At 45.0% G+C, this 21,718-nt stretch overlaps 1 protein-coding gene across 1 annotated transcript in view; it reads left to right on the top strand.

Moving 5' to 3' along the window:
* The window catches only part of LOC147611064 (histone acetyltransferase TAP1-like), a 52,707-nt gene extending 33,337 nt beyond the window's left edge, over positions 1-19,370 (top strand). Inside the window, exons 5-8 of the mRNA XM_086785711.1 lie at positions 14,718-14,817; positions 15,492-15,601; positions 18,583-18,676; positions 18,772-19,370. Coding sequence (XP_086641837.1) covers positions 14,718-14,817; positions 15,492-15,601; positions 18,583-18,676; positions 18,772-18,851 — 384 coding nt within the window. The 3' untranslated portion in view covers positions 18,852-19,370. The remainder of the gene's footprint in view (positions 1-14,717; positions 14,818-15,491; positions 15,602-18,582; positions 18,677-18,771) is intronic.
* The last annotated feature ends 2,348 nt before the right edge of the window (positions 19,371-21,718 follow it).

Below are 21,718 nucleotides of genomic sequence, written 5' to 3'. Positions count from 1 at the left end.
GACACAGCATAATACAGCAGAAGAACCATAAATAATATAATAACATTGCACTGAGCTGGAATGGCCGGCCCCCCGTAGGAATCTTCTTTATTCAATGAGAAGCTTTTTACAATAACCAAGGTGCGGGTGTGCACAACACCAGATCTTTCCACAAATATTTGAGAGAACAACTCAGCTCCAGTTAGCTGAGGAACAGTCACCAAGAGAAGCCCCTTAAATAGGCCTCAAATCAGCTCTTGGGCTTCACACGTGTGGACCACTCCTGCTGAACCCTGTATGACCAGCGTATGCAGGAGGTGCTGTGCTGTACGGCCAGTACCCCCTCAGTACAAACGGCATAAGCAAGGAAGAGGTGACTGCTGTACCCTGTGTACAACCTGTGCAAGAAAAAGAGGCAAGGCTGTATGCTGTACGGCCGGCGCAACAGGGCGGGGGAAAGGGGGGGCTGCCTGACTGCAGCAGAGTACGGCTGCCACAGAGAGAGAGAGAGAGAGAGAAAAAAAAAAGGTACTGCCGCCTGAAGCTCCTGTACGGCTGCAGAAAGAAAGAAAGATATATTAACGTTTGTGAAAGGCCAAAGTGGCCTATGAGACCAAAACATAGTACACAGCTGATGGTGTCTCATCAAAAGTAAGACAAAAAGGACTAAAAAAGTCCTAAAACAGTCCTGAACAGCTTTGAAAGGAAAACACCCGTGCACATCGGTGAACATAAATATTTGAGTACAAATAAATGGCACGCGGCCAACCAAAAATAATGAAGTATAACTCATAAATGTCGAGGCGATGTAAATGTCCATGCACATGACAAAACGTACGCGACACCTCGTTCGGTGACCCTCGCACGTGCAACATCTCGTTCAGTGACCCTTGTACACTCATGCCTATGCGACACCTCATTCGGTGACCCTCGCATAAGTACGACGCCTCATTCGGCATCCTCGTACTCATCACCTATACTCAACAAGTCAACAAGTTAGGTGAGGCAATCGAACACCAATATCAACTAACACTAGCTTGCGTACACATGGCATCACCCAATCACAGCATACATAGCATAGACCTGCAAAGCATATGCCAATCGTATCTTACAATGTAGTATTTATTATGATATCACTCACGATACTAATTGCAAGCATGGCACAATGGTCGGACGGGCGTCCCCAAATGACCATAGAGGGCCAATAATGTAACACATAGCTGACATATTCGGTCTTCTGGCTTCATCCCCTCGTATCTGCCAATCTCTACCCTCAGTTGATGTGATGAAGTGCGGATCTGTCCAATGGCACTGCGAATGCCATGTGAGAGATGGGTGTCCATGTATGTAGACCGTGTCACAAAAGCCATTTGGGGAGAGATGTAGAAAATGGTTCCGATAGTGGGCCATCTTCATGCCTAGTGGTAGGGGGGGGGGCTGGACCATGTCCTTTCTGCATCTAGCCTCACGATGTCCATCATGATCGCCACTAAGGTCCAAGAAGGGGCAGTCTAGGCTGCAATCAAATGGAGGGAGTGCATCAATCGTCATGCCATGTAATCTCAGCCAGGTACACATCTGGGTGCACCAACATCGTGTATCGCCGTCTGCTCTGCTAACTGCCTGGAAGAGATAAGTGCTAGGAGCTCCCATATCCTCTGCAAAAATGTCATTGACTGGAATAGGGCTTCGGTAACCATTGGTGCGGCTCCTATCTGTGCTTTGACAATCTCATGAGGTACCGATGGTTTGCTCCAAATCATGCGTGCGATCATAGTCACCAGTGGTTTCTCTAGTACGTGCCATCCATCATAGAAATCTCTCTCTGGTCTCCCTCCTCGTGTGGTAGAGGCTAGGTCCCCATATGGGTGAGCCATATAAGAGTGTAGGTGTGACCAATGTGTCAAACAACCAGAGTTTGGTGCGCGGCTCCTGAAATTGAATGTAGGTACATTGTCTCTCTAGTTCCCCTAGGGTTGCATATCCACGTGACAATCTAGCCTCTACTGCCTACCTCATAGAGAACTATGGTCCGCTGAATGTGACTCCTAGGTACACATATGACATCTACAGATACGTCAAGAATTTTGGTGATACCCTTGCAATTAAAAGGGTGGGCGAGCCTGCAGAGGTGGCTGTTGCTCATGGAACATCTTCCATGCCCTCTTGCTGTCCTGTCCCAAAAATAGTTGGTATATCTCCATCTCAAGCTTGGCCAGGTAATCCTGCTTCTTCTTCCGCACAAGGCGTTTGAAGAGCGTTCTGGCCTGTCTATGTGTGTGGATGCCAAGGGTGATCTCCCGCTGCAAGCAATCACGAGTTTCGCGACATTCATCATCGTACCAACCATTCTGTGGGGCCGTATGGTGTGGAGGGGTAGAAAGAGGGGGGGTATACGGGAAAGCATATGCCGCTGAACCATGTAATACATCCGCCAACTCTTTCGTAAGCTCATCAAGTGGACTGCTCGGGTCAAGAGCGAATAGACCATCATATACTGCACTGCCATATACCCTAGAGGTCTCCCGAGTAAAGTGGTATCTTGGGTATCTGGTATGACTAGAGGGTGGTGTTACATATCCACAAGTCACAGAAAATGTCAAATATGCATGGTTTGCTGCTATCCGCCCGAAATGGAGAGATCCTGTATATCATGTATCAAGGTAGGTGAGCCATCAGGTAATCTACTGTACTAGCTCCTCCCTTTTTGTTCCAGCATGTGAGAGCATGTGAACTTGGCCAACGGGATAGGCCCTTATAGATAACTAGCCCATGTGCACTCCCCAAAGCTAGGAAGTGTTTCCCATATTCTGTCACCTCTCCTATGTCCTGGGCAGATCTCTGCATCCCTATCTCATCTGCTGCTAGCTCGCGGTACATGGGCTCATCCGTAGCATAGAGAGCTGATTGTTCCCGGCCTGTACGTGTACTAAAGTTCCCCGTTAGTAGTACATCTCCCAAGCTTGCAAATCTCATGATGTCCTCGTACATCGGCATATATGGTGATTCTCCCGGTGTAGCGTATTTGGAATGTGCCGGTGGGAAGTAGCATATTGCAATGTAAATGTCCCAAGGTCTATTTGTGCTCACTTTGATCCACATGCAGCGTGCGTCTGCACCTCTATGCATCACATGTATTGCCTCCCGTAACAGTACTGCTACCCCCCCACTTCCTCTAGTCCCCCCTGCTATGCGTGGTTGGGGTCTACATACTGATTCCCATCTATACCCAGGAACCTACAATAATTTACTCCCTGCACATTGGTGTGTCTCTGTATACATGGCAATATCCCGGCCTTTGAAAGTGTCCTCGAAGTACCCTGCATCTACCCGTAGGGCTCCATTGCAGTTCCACACCGATAACTTCAAGGTCCCACAGGCCGCGCCCTGCCAGGATGACTAGCGCTCCCGGATGAACACTTGCCCATCTCTATATACAGCCCACTTCCCCTCTTTACGTGCTTCGAACACTCGAGGCAGGTTTTCCTTCCGGTGTGCTACCTGGGCCGGCGTAAGATCCTCATCTAGATAAATTCTCTCCCTTAAGCGCGGCCCTCTTGCGAGAAAGGCTGCCTTCTTATTCATATATGCAAATTTCAATATCAATGCTCGTGCTCTGGTGGCATCCTTTCCCACTCTTCAGGTCTCTGCTATAGGAATCTCTGTGGCTCCTATCTTTGTACTCAGTGTCTTAGCATCTTCTTGAGGAGTACCTTTCTCCCCCCACCTTGTAACCCGTACATGTAGGGCTCTGGCTCACCGTTTAGCCTCTTCTTCGAGGGTTGCATTCATCACCTCCACTTTATTCTCAGGCATTCCCTTGTGCTTTTTTACCACATCAATCCACTTAGCATTTTCTTCCACCTCTGCCTTGGTGCGCTGTGCAACCTCGGTGAAGGTTTTTATCTCCTTCTCCACCTATATTTTTAGTTCTTTTATTTCCTCTTGCATTTGAGGTGCTGCAGCCATGCCTTGTCCATCATTTTGATGGTATAACTTTTCCTTGCATGCATTCAGCTCTGCCCTTAATTCCAAGATCATACTGTCTTTCTCTGCAATCATTGCATGCATTTCCTCTTGCAATTCTTTTTTGATTTCAGCCTGCATGAGAGTTTGTACAACCTGTAGTTCCGCCCGTACTTGGGCTTGCATCTCGCCCTTCATCTTTGCATACGTTTCGGCCAAACAAGCATGTGTTTCTTGCTACATTTCTTGCTTAACTTCCTCACGCAGGAGGCGTATCTCTGTCCTGACCAATCTGTGTATCTCATCATACATTGCTTCATCGATTCTCTTGGATGTCTTCCCCAATCGCTTTGACCCCGGGGAGAGTGTCCATTCCCTACCTTTTCTCACATAAAACTTCTTAACAAAAGGGGACTTTACCTGTATATGAAATGCAGCATCGACGGCTCCTCCGAGTTCGGCAGCAATCTCCTCTTCGTCCATGTTGTTACTTCCTTAGCATTGGCTGCTCCTCTTCAACGTTGGCGGCTCCTTTGAGAGAGAGAGGGAAAGAGAGAGATGGCAGGGTGGGCTGGGCACAGTAGGCGAGGCAGGAGTGCTTGTGTGAGAGAGGAGAGAGGGGTGGCGACTAGGGACAAGGGCGAGAGGGGGAGGGGGGGTGGGCGGGAGGGGAGGGGTGGAGGGTAGGCAAGGGCGAGGGAGGGGTTGGGCGAGAGAGTAAGAGAGAGATCTGCCCGACTGCCGTGATGAAATAGGCGCATGTCCCCAAAGAGAGAGAGAGAGAGCCAGCCCCTTTTTAATGAACCTAGCCCGCCATTCTTTGCAGTGTTGTTCCCCTTTATGCCATAAGTGGCTTTGCCCCCAAAAAATAGCAACCTTTAAGCTTTTCCCCAAACTTGCTCCCCAAGCTTGGAGTTAGGCGCCTTGTTTTGTCCACATATACCTGTCCAATAATAATAATATGTCCACCCCTTTGTTAATAGGGTGTGAAAACACTATCTCCTCTCTTTAATGATGAAAATCCCATGGTACTTTTGCCTAGATGCCATCTTTTGCCAGTTAATGTTCCTGCTTTCTTCTGTGGAAAGATCCTCATTCACACCTTGGTTCCACCTAGTGTATAAAACACTGGCCGAGACTGGTGAGGGAACCAAATGGTGACACGTGTGTGACACACTTTACAGCAAGTGCCACATGGCAGAAACCAATCACTGGTTGAGGCTCGCACACAGGTACAATAGGTGCGTTGGTAGCCGGTGGACAACTATCAAGAAGCCGACAGACGCCCGTTTGGGGGGGGGAGTGATGATGTCACTAGGGGTTTGGTGGATTTCGGGACGCCCAAATATGCATTAATGTACAAGCTTTGGGAATGGGGCATTATCTAGTATAAAAGATCAAGTGCCCAAAGCTTGGTCTAGGTGCCTGAGATAGTTTCTTGGACATAGAAATGGGCATTGAAGCTCAAGTGTCAAGTAGAAAACATGTATAGCGAGTGTTAGGTTTAGGGTTAGTAGCTTGCAAACAAGGCACACATAGGGTGCAACAAATACCATCGTGAAGCTCTTGGGAGAAGAGAAACATACCATTGGATAATGATAAGTGAAGTGTTGTACACAAAGAAAGTACAAAGGATAATAAGTACACCCAATAATAAGAAATAGAGGGTGTTCCCATGCCCAAGGAAAAAACCTCAGTGTGAAGGAAAAAGTGTCATGGCTAGTCCTAGAGTGTTCACACACCATAGATGTCTACAAACTCTTGTGGAGCGATGATTGTGGAGCGATGTGTTGGGGTAAAGGCATAATGCCCACCCTTATAGTGTGTACAAGCCCATAAGTTATAGTACATAGTACACTTAGTACTTTTAATGTACTAAGTGCACTATGTGTACTAGTGCAATATACATGTGTGATAGGGGAGTCACACACACTCAATGCTATTGAGTTGACTTATCCCCACAACTCTCTCTCTCTCTCCCTTCTTCTCTGTGTATGTCTCCCACATGAACTCTAACCCTAATTATCATTCAACTGGTAAAGGCATAATGCCCACCCTTATAGTGTGTACAAGCCCATAAGTTATAGTACATAGTACACTTAGTACTTTTAATGTACTAAGTGCACTATGTGTACTAGTGCAATATACATGTGTGATAGGGGAGTCACACACACTCAATGCTATTGAGTTGACTTATCCCCACAACTCTCTCTCTCTCTCTCTCCCTTCTTCTCTGTGTATGTCTCCCACATGAACTCTAACCCTAATTATCTCTCCCATTCAACTGGTATCAGAGCCTGCAGGTCGACTAGGGGTTGACGCTGAGATAGCAGGTCGACTAAGTGTTAGGACGACGGGTGAGAGCCCTCAAGGGGCGGCAAGAGGGTCCCTGAAGTGAGAACAGAGAAGGACGGAGGGCAGTCCCGAGCTCTCTGTTGTTCGCCATAGCCAAGCTAGCAGAGCTGCCCAAGAAGGGCGCGGATGACCACAGCCGAATAGAGGCCTGACGGAAAGAGCAGGTGGCGGGTGTCCATACTCAGGCGTGGAAACAGTCGCAGCAGCCAGGCGAACACGTCTATGAGTCCTAGGCAGGCGGGCGTCAACAGCAGCGCTAATCGTGCAGCGCTACTAGGCGGAGACGGCGAAGGCAGCAAGCAGGCGTGAGCGAAGGAAAGCACTCGTAGCGCGAAGGGAAGACACGCAAGCGAAGGCGACGTCGTGTAGCGCTGGCTACCGGTCGGAGGCGGCGTCAACAAGCGAACACGCAAGCCAGTGGTCCCGCCGTTCCACGTATCCAACGCTCCCTGCGTTGAATCGGTCTGCCAATTTGTCCATCTGTGCCATCGCCTTGCACCTTCTGGCCCCACTTTCTACAACAGTAATAGCAGCAGCAGCCCCGCAGGAGCTTCTTGGGCTCCGTTGTTTTCCAAAGCTTGATGTTGGGTGCTGGAGCTTCTCCGCCTTCTGTCTCTGCAAGGTCTAAGGTTTCCGAGGCTGAACAGAGCATCAGATTTCTGCAGCAGCACCAAATTCAGCACACCCCCCTTTCCTGCAACAAAAAATCAGAAATTACAAGGTATTTTGCTTCAATTTTTTTTTGGGATTTGCAATTGAGCAAGTACATTCAATCAATTGAGCAGGTACAGGTGCCCAATTGCTCAATTTTGAGCAAAATTGGCAAAATTGGGTGACATTGGTCACAATCAGGATCAATTTGCAGGAAATTGGATGCCGAAATTTGGGGCTTTTGATGTAATTGTGCAATTAAGCATTCATACATGCTGTATGATGTGAGAAATCGCACATTCGGGCAAATTGCAGCAAATTGCAGTGCAAATCAAGGGGCTTTTGTGCCGATTTGGTTGATTTGCATGCAGGCACTCGCATTTGATGCTTTGGGCAATGTGTTGATGCCTGTCAAGCACTCAATGTGCCTGTAAATCAAGGGGCTTTCATGTATTAGATGTATATGTGGCCAGGGGGAAGCACTGTGAACACTCTGGATGCCTTCATGTGCGTCAATGTACCATGTATGATCAGCAATTGATCTTAAATCAAGGGGCTTTTCAAGATTTTATGCTTGTTAAGCTTGGCAAAGCAGCAGGCAAGACATTTATGCCTTGAATCCTCAGAAATCAGCTTGCAGTCAAGGGGCTTTTGCCCAATTTCTGTTCGGGACTGTTGTATGCAGTGTTCAGGCCAGAGAGTTGGGACACATTCAGGACAGCCACTAGCAATTCGAATGCTATGTTGTCATATGCAGATGTTGAGGGTTCTCTTCTTCAAGAAGAGATGAACAGGAAAAACAACTCTGTTGGAAAGTCCAATGCAATGAATGCACGTGGGAGATCCCAGCAAAGGGGTAAAAGCCAAGAACGGGGAAGGAGCAAGTCCCGCTCCAAAAAGGACTTGGAATGCCATTATTGTGGCAAGAAGGGACACATCAAAAAGCAATGCTACAAATGGAAAAATGATCAAAAGGAAAAGGGAAAAGGCAAAGACAAAGACAAAGATGAAGCCAAAGATGTAAAGCCAAAGGGCAAAAGTGGAGTCAAGATTGAAGAAATCAATGTGTCACATGCAGGTGACAGTGAGGATGAGGTCCTATTCACATCTTCACTTGATGCCCATTCACTTCTTACAGGTGGTCATGGTATGCACTCATGGATCATTGATTCAGGTGCCTCCTTTCATGTCACAGGTTGCAGAGACTTGTTTGTCAGGTATACTGCTGGCAATGAAGGAGTAGTTTATTTGGGTGATAACCATGCATGCAAGATTCTTGGCAGAGGTGATGTGAGGCTTGTGTTTTCAGATGGCTCACAGCTTATGCTCCATGATGTCAGGCATGTGCCTGAGATCAAGAAGAACCTGCTTTCCACTGGACAGCTTGATGATGCTGATTATGTTACCACATTTGGTCGTGGAAAGTGGAAGATTAGTAAGGGCTCACTGGTTGTTGCCAGAGGCTCTAAGGTGGACACTCTTTACTTCATGCATGCAGGTGTTTGTCACCATGCTAATGTAAATGCAACCGAGCTGCCGGAAATCTCTCTGTGGCATAGCCGGTTGGGACACATGAGTGTCAAAGGAATGGAGCAATTGTCTCGTTTGGGTTACTTGCCTTCTCTAAAGTTTTCAAGTTTTCAGTTTTGTGAGCATTGTATATATGGCAGGCAACTGCAGTGCCCCCACAAGAAAGCTCTTGGACAGAAAGATGCTCAGTTAGAGCTTGTGCATACAGATGTACGTGAGATGCCTCAGCTTTCTTTGGGAGGGGCAAAATATTTTGTGTCTTTTATAGATGATGCCACACGCAAGGTGTGGGTTTATCCTCTTCGTTTGAAGAGTGATACATTCTCAGTGTTTGAGAAGTTTGTTGCTCTTGTTGAGAACCAAACAGGCAAAACACTGAAGGCTTTGCGTACCGACAATGGTGGAGAGTATATGTCCAAACAGTTTCAGGACTTTTGTGATGCTAAAGGCATCAAGAGGGAGCTCTCTACTCCTTATGATCCTCCACAAAACGGGACAGCAGAGAGGATGAACAGGACCATTTAGGAGAAGGTCCGTTCTATGTTGTCACATGCTGCATTACCTCATGGTTTTTGGGCTGAAGCTGTTATGACAGCCGTTCATCTTATAAACAGGTCACCTAACACGAGGCTTGGTGGGAAAGTGCCAGAAGAAGTATGGACAGGGAAGCCTCCGTCATACAAGCACTTGAGAGTGTTTGGTTGCGTTGCGTACGTGCACATACGCAGGGAAATGTGCACCAAACTTGATCCTAAGTCTCACAAATGCATATTCCTAGGATATGGTGACAAAGGTGAAATGGGGTATAGACTTTGGGATCCCGTGAATAGAAAGATTATATGCTGCAATGATGTCATTTTTGATGAAACATGCATGTATAAGGAGCCTGCAAGGCAACAAGAGCCTGGCAGAGTCATCTTTGATGATGATGGACATCATGGACAACAACCAAGGGCTGTAAATCAGTCATTACAGCAGCAAAACCAGCCTTAAATGGTGCTGAAAATGGTCCAAATGGACAGCCAGAGATGGTAGAAGATATCCCTATGGATATACCATAGTTAGAGGAGATACCGGGCATGATTTTTCAGCCTTATGGCATGGAACAGGAGCCACCAATAGGTGATATGCAGGCTGGACAGCAACCTGCAAATGATGGTCATTGGGTACGGAGGTCCACAAGACCCGCCAGAGCCCCTGACAGGTTTGTTCCAGGGGTTGACTACTTGATGCTCACTGACTGTGGGGAGCCCTCATGTTATAAGGAGGCTTTACAGAGGGCAGACAAGGCTCTTTGGGAGCGTGCTATGAAGTCAGAGATGGATTCTCTGCACAAAAATGGAACATGGAAGTTGGTGCAAATTCCTGCAGGCAAGAAGGTTTTGCCTTGCAAGTGGGTTTACAGGCTCAAAGTTGCACCAGATACTAAGCCAAGATACAAAGCCAGGTTAGTGGCTAAGGGCTTCAAACAGGAATATGGTGTGGACTTTGAGGAGATCTTCTCTCCAGTGGTCAAAATGACCACACTTCGAGCTGTGTTAGCTTTTGTTGCACATGATGATCTGAACTTGATTCAGATGGATGTGAAGACTGCTTTTCTTCACGGTGATCTCCATTAGGAGATATATATGCAACAGCCAGAGGGTTATGCAATAAGTGGAAAGGAGAAGCTTGTATGCAAGCTAAAAAAGAGTCTTTATGGGCTCAAGCAGGCACCAAGGGAATGGTATCATAAATTTGATACATTCATGGAATCCCAGAAATTCAGGAGAAGTGACATAGATCACTGCTTATACACGAAGAAAGCTTTGGATGGCAGTCTATTGATTCTCATCTTGTATGTTGATGATATGTTGATTACCGGGAAATCTCGTAAGGAGATGGATGCCTTGAAGAAGAGGCTGCATCAAACCTTTGATATGAAGGATTTGGGTGATGCAAATCACATCTTGGGTATGCGGATACTTCGGGACAGAAATCAGCATGTGTTGTATTTGTCTCAGAAGGAATACATTGGCAAAGTTTTGCAGAGGTTCAATATGGACGGGGGGAAGAAGACTAGTACTCCTTTGCCTCCATATGTGAAACTCAGTGCTATGGACAGCCCACAGTCAGATAGTGGCAGGGCTGATATGGCCAAGATTCCGTATGCTTCAGCTTGTGGCAGTGTCATGTATGCCATGGATGCTACTAGGCCGGACATTGCATTTGCAGTGGGAGTGGTTTCTAGATACATGGCCAACCCTGGCAAGAAGCATTGGGAAGCAGTGAAAGGTGTCATGAGATACCTGAAGGGCACACAGGATATGTGCATTTGCTTTGGCAAACAGGATGCATTAGTGCATGGTTACACGGATTCGGATTATGCCGGTCATCCAGATAACCGGAAGTCTACTACCGGTTATGTGTTTACATTCACAGGAGGTGCTGTGTCATGGATATCCAGGATGCAGAAGTGCACTGCCTTATCTACTACAGAGGCCGAGTATATTGCAGCCACAGAGGCTTGCAAGGAGGCATTATGGCTATCTCGGTTAGTGGTTGATTTGGGCTATACAGGGGATATCCCATTGTTGCATTGTGACAGTCAGAGTGCCATCCAGTTGGCAAAGAACCCTGTCTTTCATGCAAAGACGAAGCATGTGGATGTGAAGTATCACTTCATCAGAGAGGTGATAGAGAACAAGCAAATTCAGCTTGTTAAGATTCATACGGATGACAACCCGGCTGATCTGTTGACAAAGAGTTTGCCTCCGGAGCGGTTTGCTCATTGCAGACACTTGATGGGCATTGGATGAGGCCAGTTTCAGCCTTGATATGGCCTTGTATATTATCATGTACATGCTGATTTTTCTTTTCCTTCATTTAAGGGCACTTTGCCTTTAAGTGGGAGGTTGTTGGGGTAAAGGCATAATGCCCACCCTTATAGTGTGTACAAGCCCATAAGTTATAGTACATAGTACACTTAGTACTTTTAATGTAAAACAGAAAGATGAAGATGCATTTTTGGGACTAGTGGGTATGATTTTGCGAGTAGGTTTTTTGGTATTTTCAAAATTTGGGCAAGAAAAGGAGAGAAAGGGAGGAGGAAAGAAACAAGTTGTAAGAGGACAAAAGGAAAGCAGGTGAGAAGAAAAGGAGAGAAAGAGGAGGAAAGAGGAGGGATGGACCGTGGAGGAGGAGAGAGAGAGAGAGAGAGAGGAAAAGGGACGAGGAAGAAGAGGCGTGGAGCAGAAGAAGTGAAGGAGCAAAGAGAGTGGACGAGGAGAAGAGGTAGAGCAACGTGCTGCAGCTAGGAAGAAGTGTGGGATGGGCGAAGTGGCAAATGGGCAGCAACAAACAGGAATGAAAATGATAGCAGAAATCGCATTTGCAAAAAAGAAAAAAACATTCTGCCCGTTTTTTTGACCTAACTTTACATTTGGGTGAAATGCCGTTTCGATGGGCAGATTTTTTTCGAAACGTTTCATGCTAGAAACGTTTTGTGGCGTTTCGAGAGGGCAAAACACGTTTTTATGTTACTATGGTGTAGACACAGGTTTACAATCCTATAAATTAAACCCACTTGGAGTTACAACATCCCAAGGAGGAGGTGTATGTTGAATAGTCCCTAGGATTTGTGATGCCCGGTTTAGAAGGCAAGGTATATATTCTCCGGAAGGCATTGTACGGGCTCAAACAAGCCCCTCGAGCTCGGTACGAGTAGATAAACAAATATTTAGTGAGTATTGTTCTAGTATGCTATGCTTCATGTGAAGCAGTCTAGTTGAGGAGAATTTTGGGGGACATGGGTGTGGCTTAAGAGCAGCCAACTTAGGTGCTGCTTGACAATCAAAGTTGTGTGGAAATTGCAAAGAACCTGGTGTTCCATGCTGGTGTGCGCGCGAGCTGATCTTGGATGGAGAAGTCAAGTTGACAATGGAGAATTGTGCAAATATCTTCACAAAGGCTCTTGGGAGGGATCTATTGGAGTGGTATCTTTATCGACTTGGCATTGGACCAAAAAGGTAGTTCACGTACATGCGGACATTGAGGGGGGGTGTTGGAAATCAACGCTCCACCCTTGTCACTGTCACTGTGCAGGTGATGGGCTAATCCATTTTGTAAGGCCTTGTGTATGAGCCACCGTTGTTGTGTTGAGCACCCAGGTGCCCGCTAGTGGATGTTGGCCATGTGTGGCCAGATGGTTAGGAGACAAGTTATGTAGACTTGGCAACATACCAAGTAGGATGCATGGGTCAATGGACTGCAGTCTTGGCTAGAAGGATATCTTCTCGGGACACCTTGTCCTTGGGTTGTGAGGTTGGTTCATGTACCGAGTTGGGGTATGGTCAGTCGGGGTATGTTGGTCCAACAATAGCCGACTGGTACATTGCCGCCACTAGGAGACTATATATAGTCTAGTGGCGGCTCCTATCTTGCATATCTTATCTTGTAGATATTGAGATCTATCTCCACTGCAGTAGTGTGCCCTTGTATGTGCATGACATCCTTTGTCTAGAGTCTACCTAGATTACCGCTGAGTGCACGGGTGGCCACACACCATCAGTTTGTAACTTTGGTTTGCAACAGTAATTCAGCGCTATTATCTATATCTCTTGCTTCAAGTACATTGTCTTAAGATCAAGTTCTGCTTAGTGTATTTTTCTTACAGTGCTCTACATCTTGTGTACAACGGATGTCCTTTTGCATATTAAAAGGGTTGCAAGTGCAACTGGTTGCTTGAGGCGAGAGGCTGAAGGATAGCAGGGGTCTTGGGCTACGGCCACTGGCTAGGGGCTCAGCGGTGTGTATGCATGGGGGACCAAGGGATTGGGGATGAGGGGCTGCACATAAGGGCAAGATGGCTGTGTGTTAAAGCTCAAATCCAAGGTGTATATAGGAGCGATGGAACCTTATGCCATCTCTTCATTTTTTGCTGTTTCTTTTTGCTTCTAGGGTTTTGGCATCACATCATATTCTCACTTTTTTCAAGTTTTGAGGCCAGTGCAGGCCTAGCGTGAAGATAAGAGCTGTGTGCGAGTGCATTCACCTTCTCCAAACCAGTGTATAACTTACATGCATTCTATTTGCATCTTAGTTTTTAATCAAGTGACTTATTAAGATTTAAGGGTGAGGCCTCTTATAGAGAGCATGGTGAGTGAAATTGAGAAACCAAGAGCAAGGGAAATGAATGGGGCTGAATGTATTGAAAGGATTTTTGGAGAGAACATCAACAAGGTGACAATGTAGGTCATCTTTTTCCAAAACTTTACAAGCTAATGCGAAGGTATTGATTCTTTATTCTGTTTCCAAGCTAGTTTAATGATGAAAGGTTGTCAATTTTTGTTGCTTTGGCTTAGGTATATGTTCTTGTCAACCTGCTAGTGTCATTTTTAAAAAGAAGGGTTGGCCAATAATCAAGTGGCTTGTGTATCACAAATGGGCACGTGCTCAAATTATGTGGGCAGCCCATGGTTGTGCATGCAAATAGACTGCCCAAGAGTGCTTGGGCCATTATTAAAAAGGAAAGCACCAAAAAGGATCTTATGGCACATTGATGTTGAGAGCAAGAGATGGAGATGATGAAGTACACCATTAGTTGCACTAAAACGAGGTGAACAATCCTTCTATTCCGAACTAGCAAGGCAATAATAGCACCCAGCTTGCACTACTCCTTCGCTCCGCTTATAGCCTTGCTTTGTGTTCAAACTTTTCCATGGCCTTCCTATCTCTATCACCTTTGGCAATAATATAAATCTTCTCCATAAAAATGCTCTAGGATAGTTCTGGGGTAAAGGGTGAACTGCATGCCTAATCAAGGCCCAATCATAGATTTTCATTGATACAGTAAAAGATGGGGTTTTGAGACAAAAAAGTTTTCATGTGTTTGCTACTGTTTGTGAGCATACTTAGACTTTTAAATGTGAGGATTCAGAGTCCTTTTCAGGCTATACTTCGTGCCCACTATCATGAAAAATACAGAGAAGAAAGATACTGATCTTGAAAATGCAACCGCTAAACAGATGTTTTTGAGCTTCAGCTGGAGACTCTAGGACTTTTTGATGTCTGTTGGACATTATCCCTGCTAGCTTTCACCTTGGATTTGTGCATGTTATTTCAAAGACTGTGCCTCTCCTTCCACCTTTTGATCTTTGCTGCATTGAAAGTAGCATAGTCAAGAAGTGTTTTGGGTGAGTATTTCATAGACTTGATTGGTGTGGATGTTTTGTGTTTTGTTTAATCACGTAGGGCAGGTGGGATGGCCAAGAAGGCCTCCAGAAAAAGTCGAGGCAGCCTTGAAGAACAGTTTTATGGTGGCTTCCCTACATTTTCAGAAAGAGGTTCCTTCTGAAGGTTTGGTTCTACTTGTGCAACTGTTGGTATGAAGATCCATGTGTCACAAATCAGTCCTGTGTGCACAATGTGGCTGCAGCCTGTGCCGGCTTGGTCCTGGTCTGTGTATGCTATTTCTCCTGTGCCACTTCTCTCATGGTGACTCTACACTGCTCAAGGGTGATACACCCCTTTCTAGGTGTGCAACCCATGTGAAACCACCTAAGTCACCGTTCATGGCGTGGCTGACTTTCCTCCCTCTTTCTTGGACATGTTTATGTCTACATATCTAATGTAGGCCCACGTGCATCCTGATGGGTGACAATGAATCAATGATATATGTAAAACAGCTTGTGTATTGATGCATTCTTGTGGCGATTGCAACATACTCATATATATTTTTTTCTGCGAGTTGACAACCTGGAGTCAGGGATCCAGCATATTTGTATGCCTCACAGACATCAGTTCGCATTAAAACCCTGACTTTGTGGTACTGGAGGTAGAGCAACAAATGTGGGCCCCTAGGAAACAGTGTTGTTCATGTCTGTTTCTATCTTATTTAAATGGTTCAATTCAATTGGGCTGTCTCTCTGTGATGCACCTCAATAAATTTTTTTCTCATTATTTTCACTTTGTTAAATTCATTTTATATCGCTTTTCCATGATTTGATCTTACCTTCTGTGAAGCAAAACAGATGGTAGCGCTGCCAAAGTGAAAAGAGAGCTTATCGGCATGGCTCGTGCAACTTCTGACCATGTATTCAATGCAACAATTTGGGATGTCATAGTGGATCCACTCTATCAGGTCTGTACCTTGAGTATTCTAACTGACCAGCATTTGATGCTCTCAAAGTTGTTTATTGCAATCAATTGAATAGTTTGTTTATAACCATAAAAATAATTGGACTTTGTGGGATGCCAAAGCTGATCTTGAGACGCTTCCAGATTTCAGCACCTGCCATGCTGTGTATCTACCAATGAGACTGGTGAATTTGATGTCCCAGCTGTGCTGAGTAGGTGAAGAAAGGTATCTGGGTGAGCAAAGGGATCTCACTGACATGACTCTTTTGGGTCCAGTGCAACCTAGCCAATGGTTTTTTCTCTCATTCCAAAGGCGCTAGGAGAATTTAGCCGCAATTACAATGGGAGATGAATATGGATTTTGACAACTATCACCGAATGACTCAAGGCAACACAAGAAACTGTGTGCATTAATACTGGCAAATTACATGGGAAGAGAGGATTGTTTTTAGACCACCGGAATGTAGCTCAAGTGGTTAGAGCATTGGAATCTCACGGGGCGCCGCGTGGGGCCCCGGGGGGGGGGGTGTGGGTGGGCAAGTATAGGTTGAAATCTCTCTCAAAAAAAAGAGAGGATTGTTTTGGGTTCCCTCTCGCTTGCTTCTGATGAGTGTTGACTTGAAAGGCAACACAGAGCCAAAATTCAGAAGTATGAAAAAAATTAAAGCATCAGATTCATTTTCAAGATATGCGGGGCCTCTTTTTGGAGGAATTAGAGCTTTAAAGCTAACAGACAAGAGGGAATTGTACAAGATTGTGCACCAGTATAGCCTGTTGTGGTCAGAAGTGGCTATTTTTTACTGTTTTTAACCACTCAACGAGTTCTACGCAGTTTTGACCAGTCCCCTCATCTTTAAACACGGTTCACCAGTCTCTCTCTCAAAAAAAAAAGAAGAGGATTGTTTTGGGTTCACTCTCGCTTACTTCTGATGAGTGTTGACTACAAAGGCAACACAGAAAGCCAAAATTCAGAAGTACGAAAAAAATTGAAGGATCAGATTCATTTTCAAGATACGCGGGGCCACTTTTTGGAGGAATTAGAGCTTTGAAGCTAACAGACAAGAGGGAATTGTACAAGATTGTGCACCACTATAGCCTGTTGTGCCCAGAAGTGGCTATTTTTTACTGTTTTTAACCACTCAACGAGTTCTAAGCAGTTTTGACCAGTCCCCTCATCTCTAACCACCGTTCACCAGTCTGCTTATCTTTGACCAGCATTGACTAGGCCTTGACCAGATTTGAGTAGTTGTGATGGGATATGAATATTTTTTTTATCTCTACACTATGAAAGAGAAATATGTGTTCCATTATATAATGTGAAAGTGGGAATACAAGATCCTGGAACTCGAAAGCCAAACTCACGCATTGGTATGGGATTCTGGCATATGTGTTGGTTCAATTTGACTGTGCGCACTGGTGGAGAGAGTATATATGGTCAATTAGTTAATGTACGCTGAGAAATGCCTCTGTTGGAATAGAAGTTACCCTAACGACTTCTATTGGTCTGAGTGTAATGTGCTAAGTTATTGGCATAGCATGCTCTACTGCATCAGTGTGTTTTGATCTATTCTAATATTCATCGGCAATCAAATTGGTGATTGTGATGGTGTGGGCCTTGCGACATTGCAATCTGGCAATGGGATATCACTGTCCCCCGCTAGAAGAAAGCTTGAAGCCGTGCCAAGCTAGTGTGCCAAGCTCCCCACGAGATATGAGAATGTATACCCAGCTAATAACTTGGGGGCTGGCACAATGAGCTGTTTCAAGGTTGTCTCAGCCCCTCCTGCTGGGTGCTTGGTGGATTTTGGAATAAGGTGGGTTGCAGCTTGTCGCAGCGGAATGGAATGCTGAAGAATCTGGTTGCTCAATTCTGTGTCTGTAAAGATTCATCAATGGCCTGTTACCCCAGGGCTGTCAAGTTTTTAAATACATCCTACATCAATGGCCTGGAGGAATGAGAGAAAGGCCATTGTAATGAGTAGCACCATGCGGTGGTAAATTACTACCACCTCTCGGCCAGGCAATGAAAGGTGGGCTATACTCTAAATAGATCAGCATTCTTGCAAATGCTTGAAAGCAGGTGCTGGCATTTGATGGAGGCATCTCGGAGAATGGCCGTAATAGTTTTGTGGCTGCACTAGGCCCACTTTTTTCTTGTGGTGGGTGTGGAAGTGCTGGTTGTGGCAGCTACGATGATGGAGCTGCAAGGGAGGGGAGGAAGAGAAAAAAAGGAAGTGCATTACTGATATTTGGCTTCTTGGCAGGGGAGTTCCCCTCCTGTTGAGCTGGGTTGCTGGCACAAATGTGGCTTTGGCATGTTGAGATAAAGCCTCACTAGATGGCATGCAAAACACCTAGATAATTCTATCCTGTGACGGAAGAATGCCAGTTACATGTGTCACAGTCACTGTGGTCCTCCTTGCACCCCCACCACCTGCGTAAGTGTCACCCAATTGTATGAAGAAGCTTGTGACACTCTTTTGGCATGATGGGAAGCAGATTAAGCTTGTGAAGCCAGTCCACAGAGCAGTACGAGTCACTCTGAAGAAATGCTGTCAAAGAGCAAGGTATGCCATGAGATCTTGTAGGGAATTGTACAATTCCAAGACACTGGCCATTGTAGGTGGAATTAAATCCACATGGAAATAACCTGTCAAGAAACTGAAAATCAGTGATACACCCCTGCTTGCCCGTGAGGCCAGCTTGCAAGCTGTCTCAAACATTGCCGTGGATGAGTCTCCTTCCATGGAGGATCCGCCAACCATTGTTGCATACATTTCTAGTTAATTGGCATTTCTGTACTCCATTAAGTTCACAATTAGAGTCTCATTTTTGTTTCTTAAGCTTTGATTGAGAGTGGGTGTGCACATGTGAGTATTTCATCTTTTTGTTTCACTTAGCAAAACCTTTTTTGAGATGACGTCGCTTTATTTTCTGTTGTAGTTCGTTGTCTTGTCTGCTTAATGTATGTGTGTTGATATACAGGGACAGGGGCTTGGGAAGGCACTTATAGAGCAGATGGTACGCGCACTATTAAGGAGGGACATAGGAAACATCACACTTTTTGCAGATGCAAAAGGTAGTAGCACTGTCCCATCAGAGATGGTCAGTTTGAACGTGAACAATCTTATGCTGTACTTAGCTTTGCGACATTTGGGATTGACTTTTTTGCAGTAGTGGACTTCTACAAAAACCTAGGATTTGAAGCAGATCCTTTCGGCATTAAAGGCATGTTTTGGTACCCAAGATATTAACTGGAGGGAACTGACATGCTAGCACTGTGAAGTGGAACGTGTACTAGACCACAAAGGAGGCACATCTTCTTGAATTGTGTACATGGAGTGGCCGTGCTGCCACTTTTGAGGATGTATGGTCTGTGTATCATATGGGAACTCCTTCGAGACCGAGATCATGCTCGAAGCTTGAGCTGAGATCAAGCCCAGGTTTGTATCAAAGTGCTGGTCATCATTGAGCACAGCTTGGGGTGAAGTCTTGTATATACTTGTGTCAGCAACTTGCTTGAGGAATTTGATAGTTTGGAGAAAATCGGTACCCTGAAATCTTATGTAAGATACCACTTTTGCATGGATACACCTGCATTTGATTGTGCTGTTGATCGGGATGCCAAACACAAGATCGTCTGCCTTGCAATAATTTTTGTTATTAGAGAGTATGAGCAAACAGGCTTGTTTTGAAGCTCACTGCTTAGTATTGGCTCTGGAGCTAGTGATGTGGCTTATTTATGTAAATATGCAAGAATTGGGGTCTTCATGGACGTAGCTTTTTTGTGGAGGGTGGGGGTGATGGAATTTGTGGGTTTGGAATCAAGGTGGAGGGTACTCTACTTATTGGAGAGGATGCAAGTTATATCTTTGGATCTTGCAGGTGCCAGTTTAGTTTTCAGCATTTGGCTTTTATGCTAAAACATTGCTAAGCACATAATTATGCCACTACGTAATAGTTTTAGGGGCTGGCACATCTTTGTTCGTCAAAAAGTTTCTTGGAAGACATACCACAAAATGCTTTTGTGATCCAAAAGCATGAAAAGAAAAAATCTATGAGGTTGGAGAGGTAAAAGAAGAATTTTGATACTGTTTTACTTTTTGAAGACTGGCCATGCTAAAGATTCATTCTTAGATGGACAGAGCAACAATGCAGCATTTTTATATATCCATAATGTGCTTACAGGTAATGTAAAAGTTACCTCATGGATTTCACAGACCATTATATAAAAAACTTATCCCCATGGGCATGACAATTTGGTCAGTTATAATGGCTATAGACAATTGCTAGCGGCGGATTCACGTGGCCGCAGTCATTGGACCTCCCCATGCTATCTGAGTGGGTCAAGATTGACAATCTGGTCGATCAGTGTACGGTAGCATACAGGCTCTCTCTCGAGACCAAGACGATTATCCCTGTCAACTCAGTCGGTAGCTTCACTCACTATATTAGTTTCATGGTCTACACAATCAACACTTCTTTTTTGTGAGATTCTTACACACGCGGCACAGGCAGGTCCTTTTTGAGATTGTTATATTGTGCCCCTCCCCCGCTCCCATGTTTTACAGCAACTCCCCTGCCCCCATGGACTCAGTTCTTGGCTGGGAAATTCACAAGCCGTATCCACTGCATTACAATGGTGGTGGTTGCAATCAACCAAGAGCTCTTGACCATATAATACACAAGGTGCTAATAGTTGTAGGCAAGGACATCCTCAAGCAGCAGCACTCGGATACGTCCAAGTTGCTTCCGCCATTGATGGTGGTAGCAACCAGGCCCGGTGTTCTTGTGGTTGTATGCGGCTATACTATTGCCTGGTTTTGTGTAGTGCTCCTTGTTTTGACGTTGTACAGCGCTGGTCATTATCGCTCTTCTTGGAGGTGCCTCGTGATGTTCATTCGCATGGTAGTGTCATGTAGTGTTGGTGGAGTCTTTGAAAGGAATGCTCGTACTAGAGAAAGGCGGCACACTAAACCACATCTCCACTTTCAAATGGTTGTTTCCGTCATGGTCCCATCCCCAATAAGTAATTGGGAAACTCATTAAGAGATACATGCAATGGGATTTCTTGAAGCCTCAAGAAGGTTTGGTTATGTCTAGAGGACTCCATCAAGTCCGCTTGCATACTTTTGAAGGTTAGCTAGGCTACTGTATCAAAGATTACACAAAAATCACTTTAAGTTCTTTTGTCACAATATGTCATCTGAAGAAATAACTCGCGGCCATGAGCTATATGCTTTGTATGGTCAAGGTGATCTAAAGAATAAGGTATGCTTGTCACCAGTCAATCTGTTTGAGCGTGCCTATGTGTTCATGGAAAATTACATTCCAAATAAATTGGGTGCGGTACTTGAGAACACTCTGCTTTGAATGATACAAAGTGGAAAATATGATCCAGTTGCATCATGGATAATATGCAAAACAGGAAATGGCATGGATAGGAGAAGAGCTTGAGACAATGTCTTGATGTAGAAACTATCTTCTACATGGACACAACAGGGCGAAGATACTTCTATGGAAATGATAGAGAAGATGAGAATTTGAGAATTGATCGTGGCAATCAAGAGCATGATGAAGGAACTACCTGGCAACATCCAATCGTGGTTAATTGTGAGGACCATGATGAAGAGCAAGACTTTAGCAATGCATACTTCTCAGTGCAGCAAAAAACAGCGAGGTTTAGACAAGCGATCAGCAATGGAGAGGATTGCGTCTCTTTGTTGCCTACTACTCGCAAATGCACTGGTCTACCAAGAGAAGATACTTGTTTTGTGTGGACTTGTAGTTTTCCTTCTAGCTTTGGATGTTAAAATCAATATGTTGTTTGTGTTTAGATATTCTTACGTTTGTCTTGTAAGCCAAGGGTTGTCAACACTATAGATCTAAAAAACGATGGATGTATAAATATGCATGTTATTTTATCCAATGCCTTTTGGTAGACCTCTTTGGGTCCCATTCCTTCCTCTTTCGCTATGAAATTGTCTACTTTTGGGAATAAAGGTTTTCCCTTGTGTATTTAATTCTTGCGTACTTTGACCTTGACAAAAGATTTACTCATTTCTGGAATATAAGATAAGCACTGAACAAAATGTGAATATGCACACTAAACAAAATGTTT

This window comes from Cibotium barometz, chromosome 48 (genome assembly GCF_041138505.1).
Source record: "Cibotium barometz isolate CiBa-2024 chromosome 48, ASM4113850v1, whole genome shotgun sequence".
Lineage (NCBI taxonomy): Eukaryota > Viridiplantae > Streptophyta > Polypodiopsida > Cyatheales > Cibotiaceae > Cibotium > Cibotium barometz.
The sequence above is the reverse complement of the archived record's forward strand: the minus strand, read 5'-3'. Positions and strand labels throughout refer to the sequence as shown.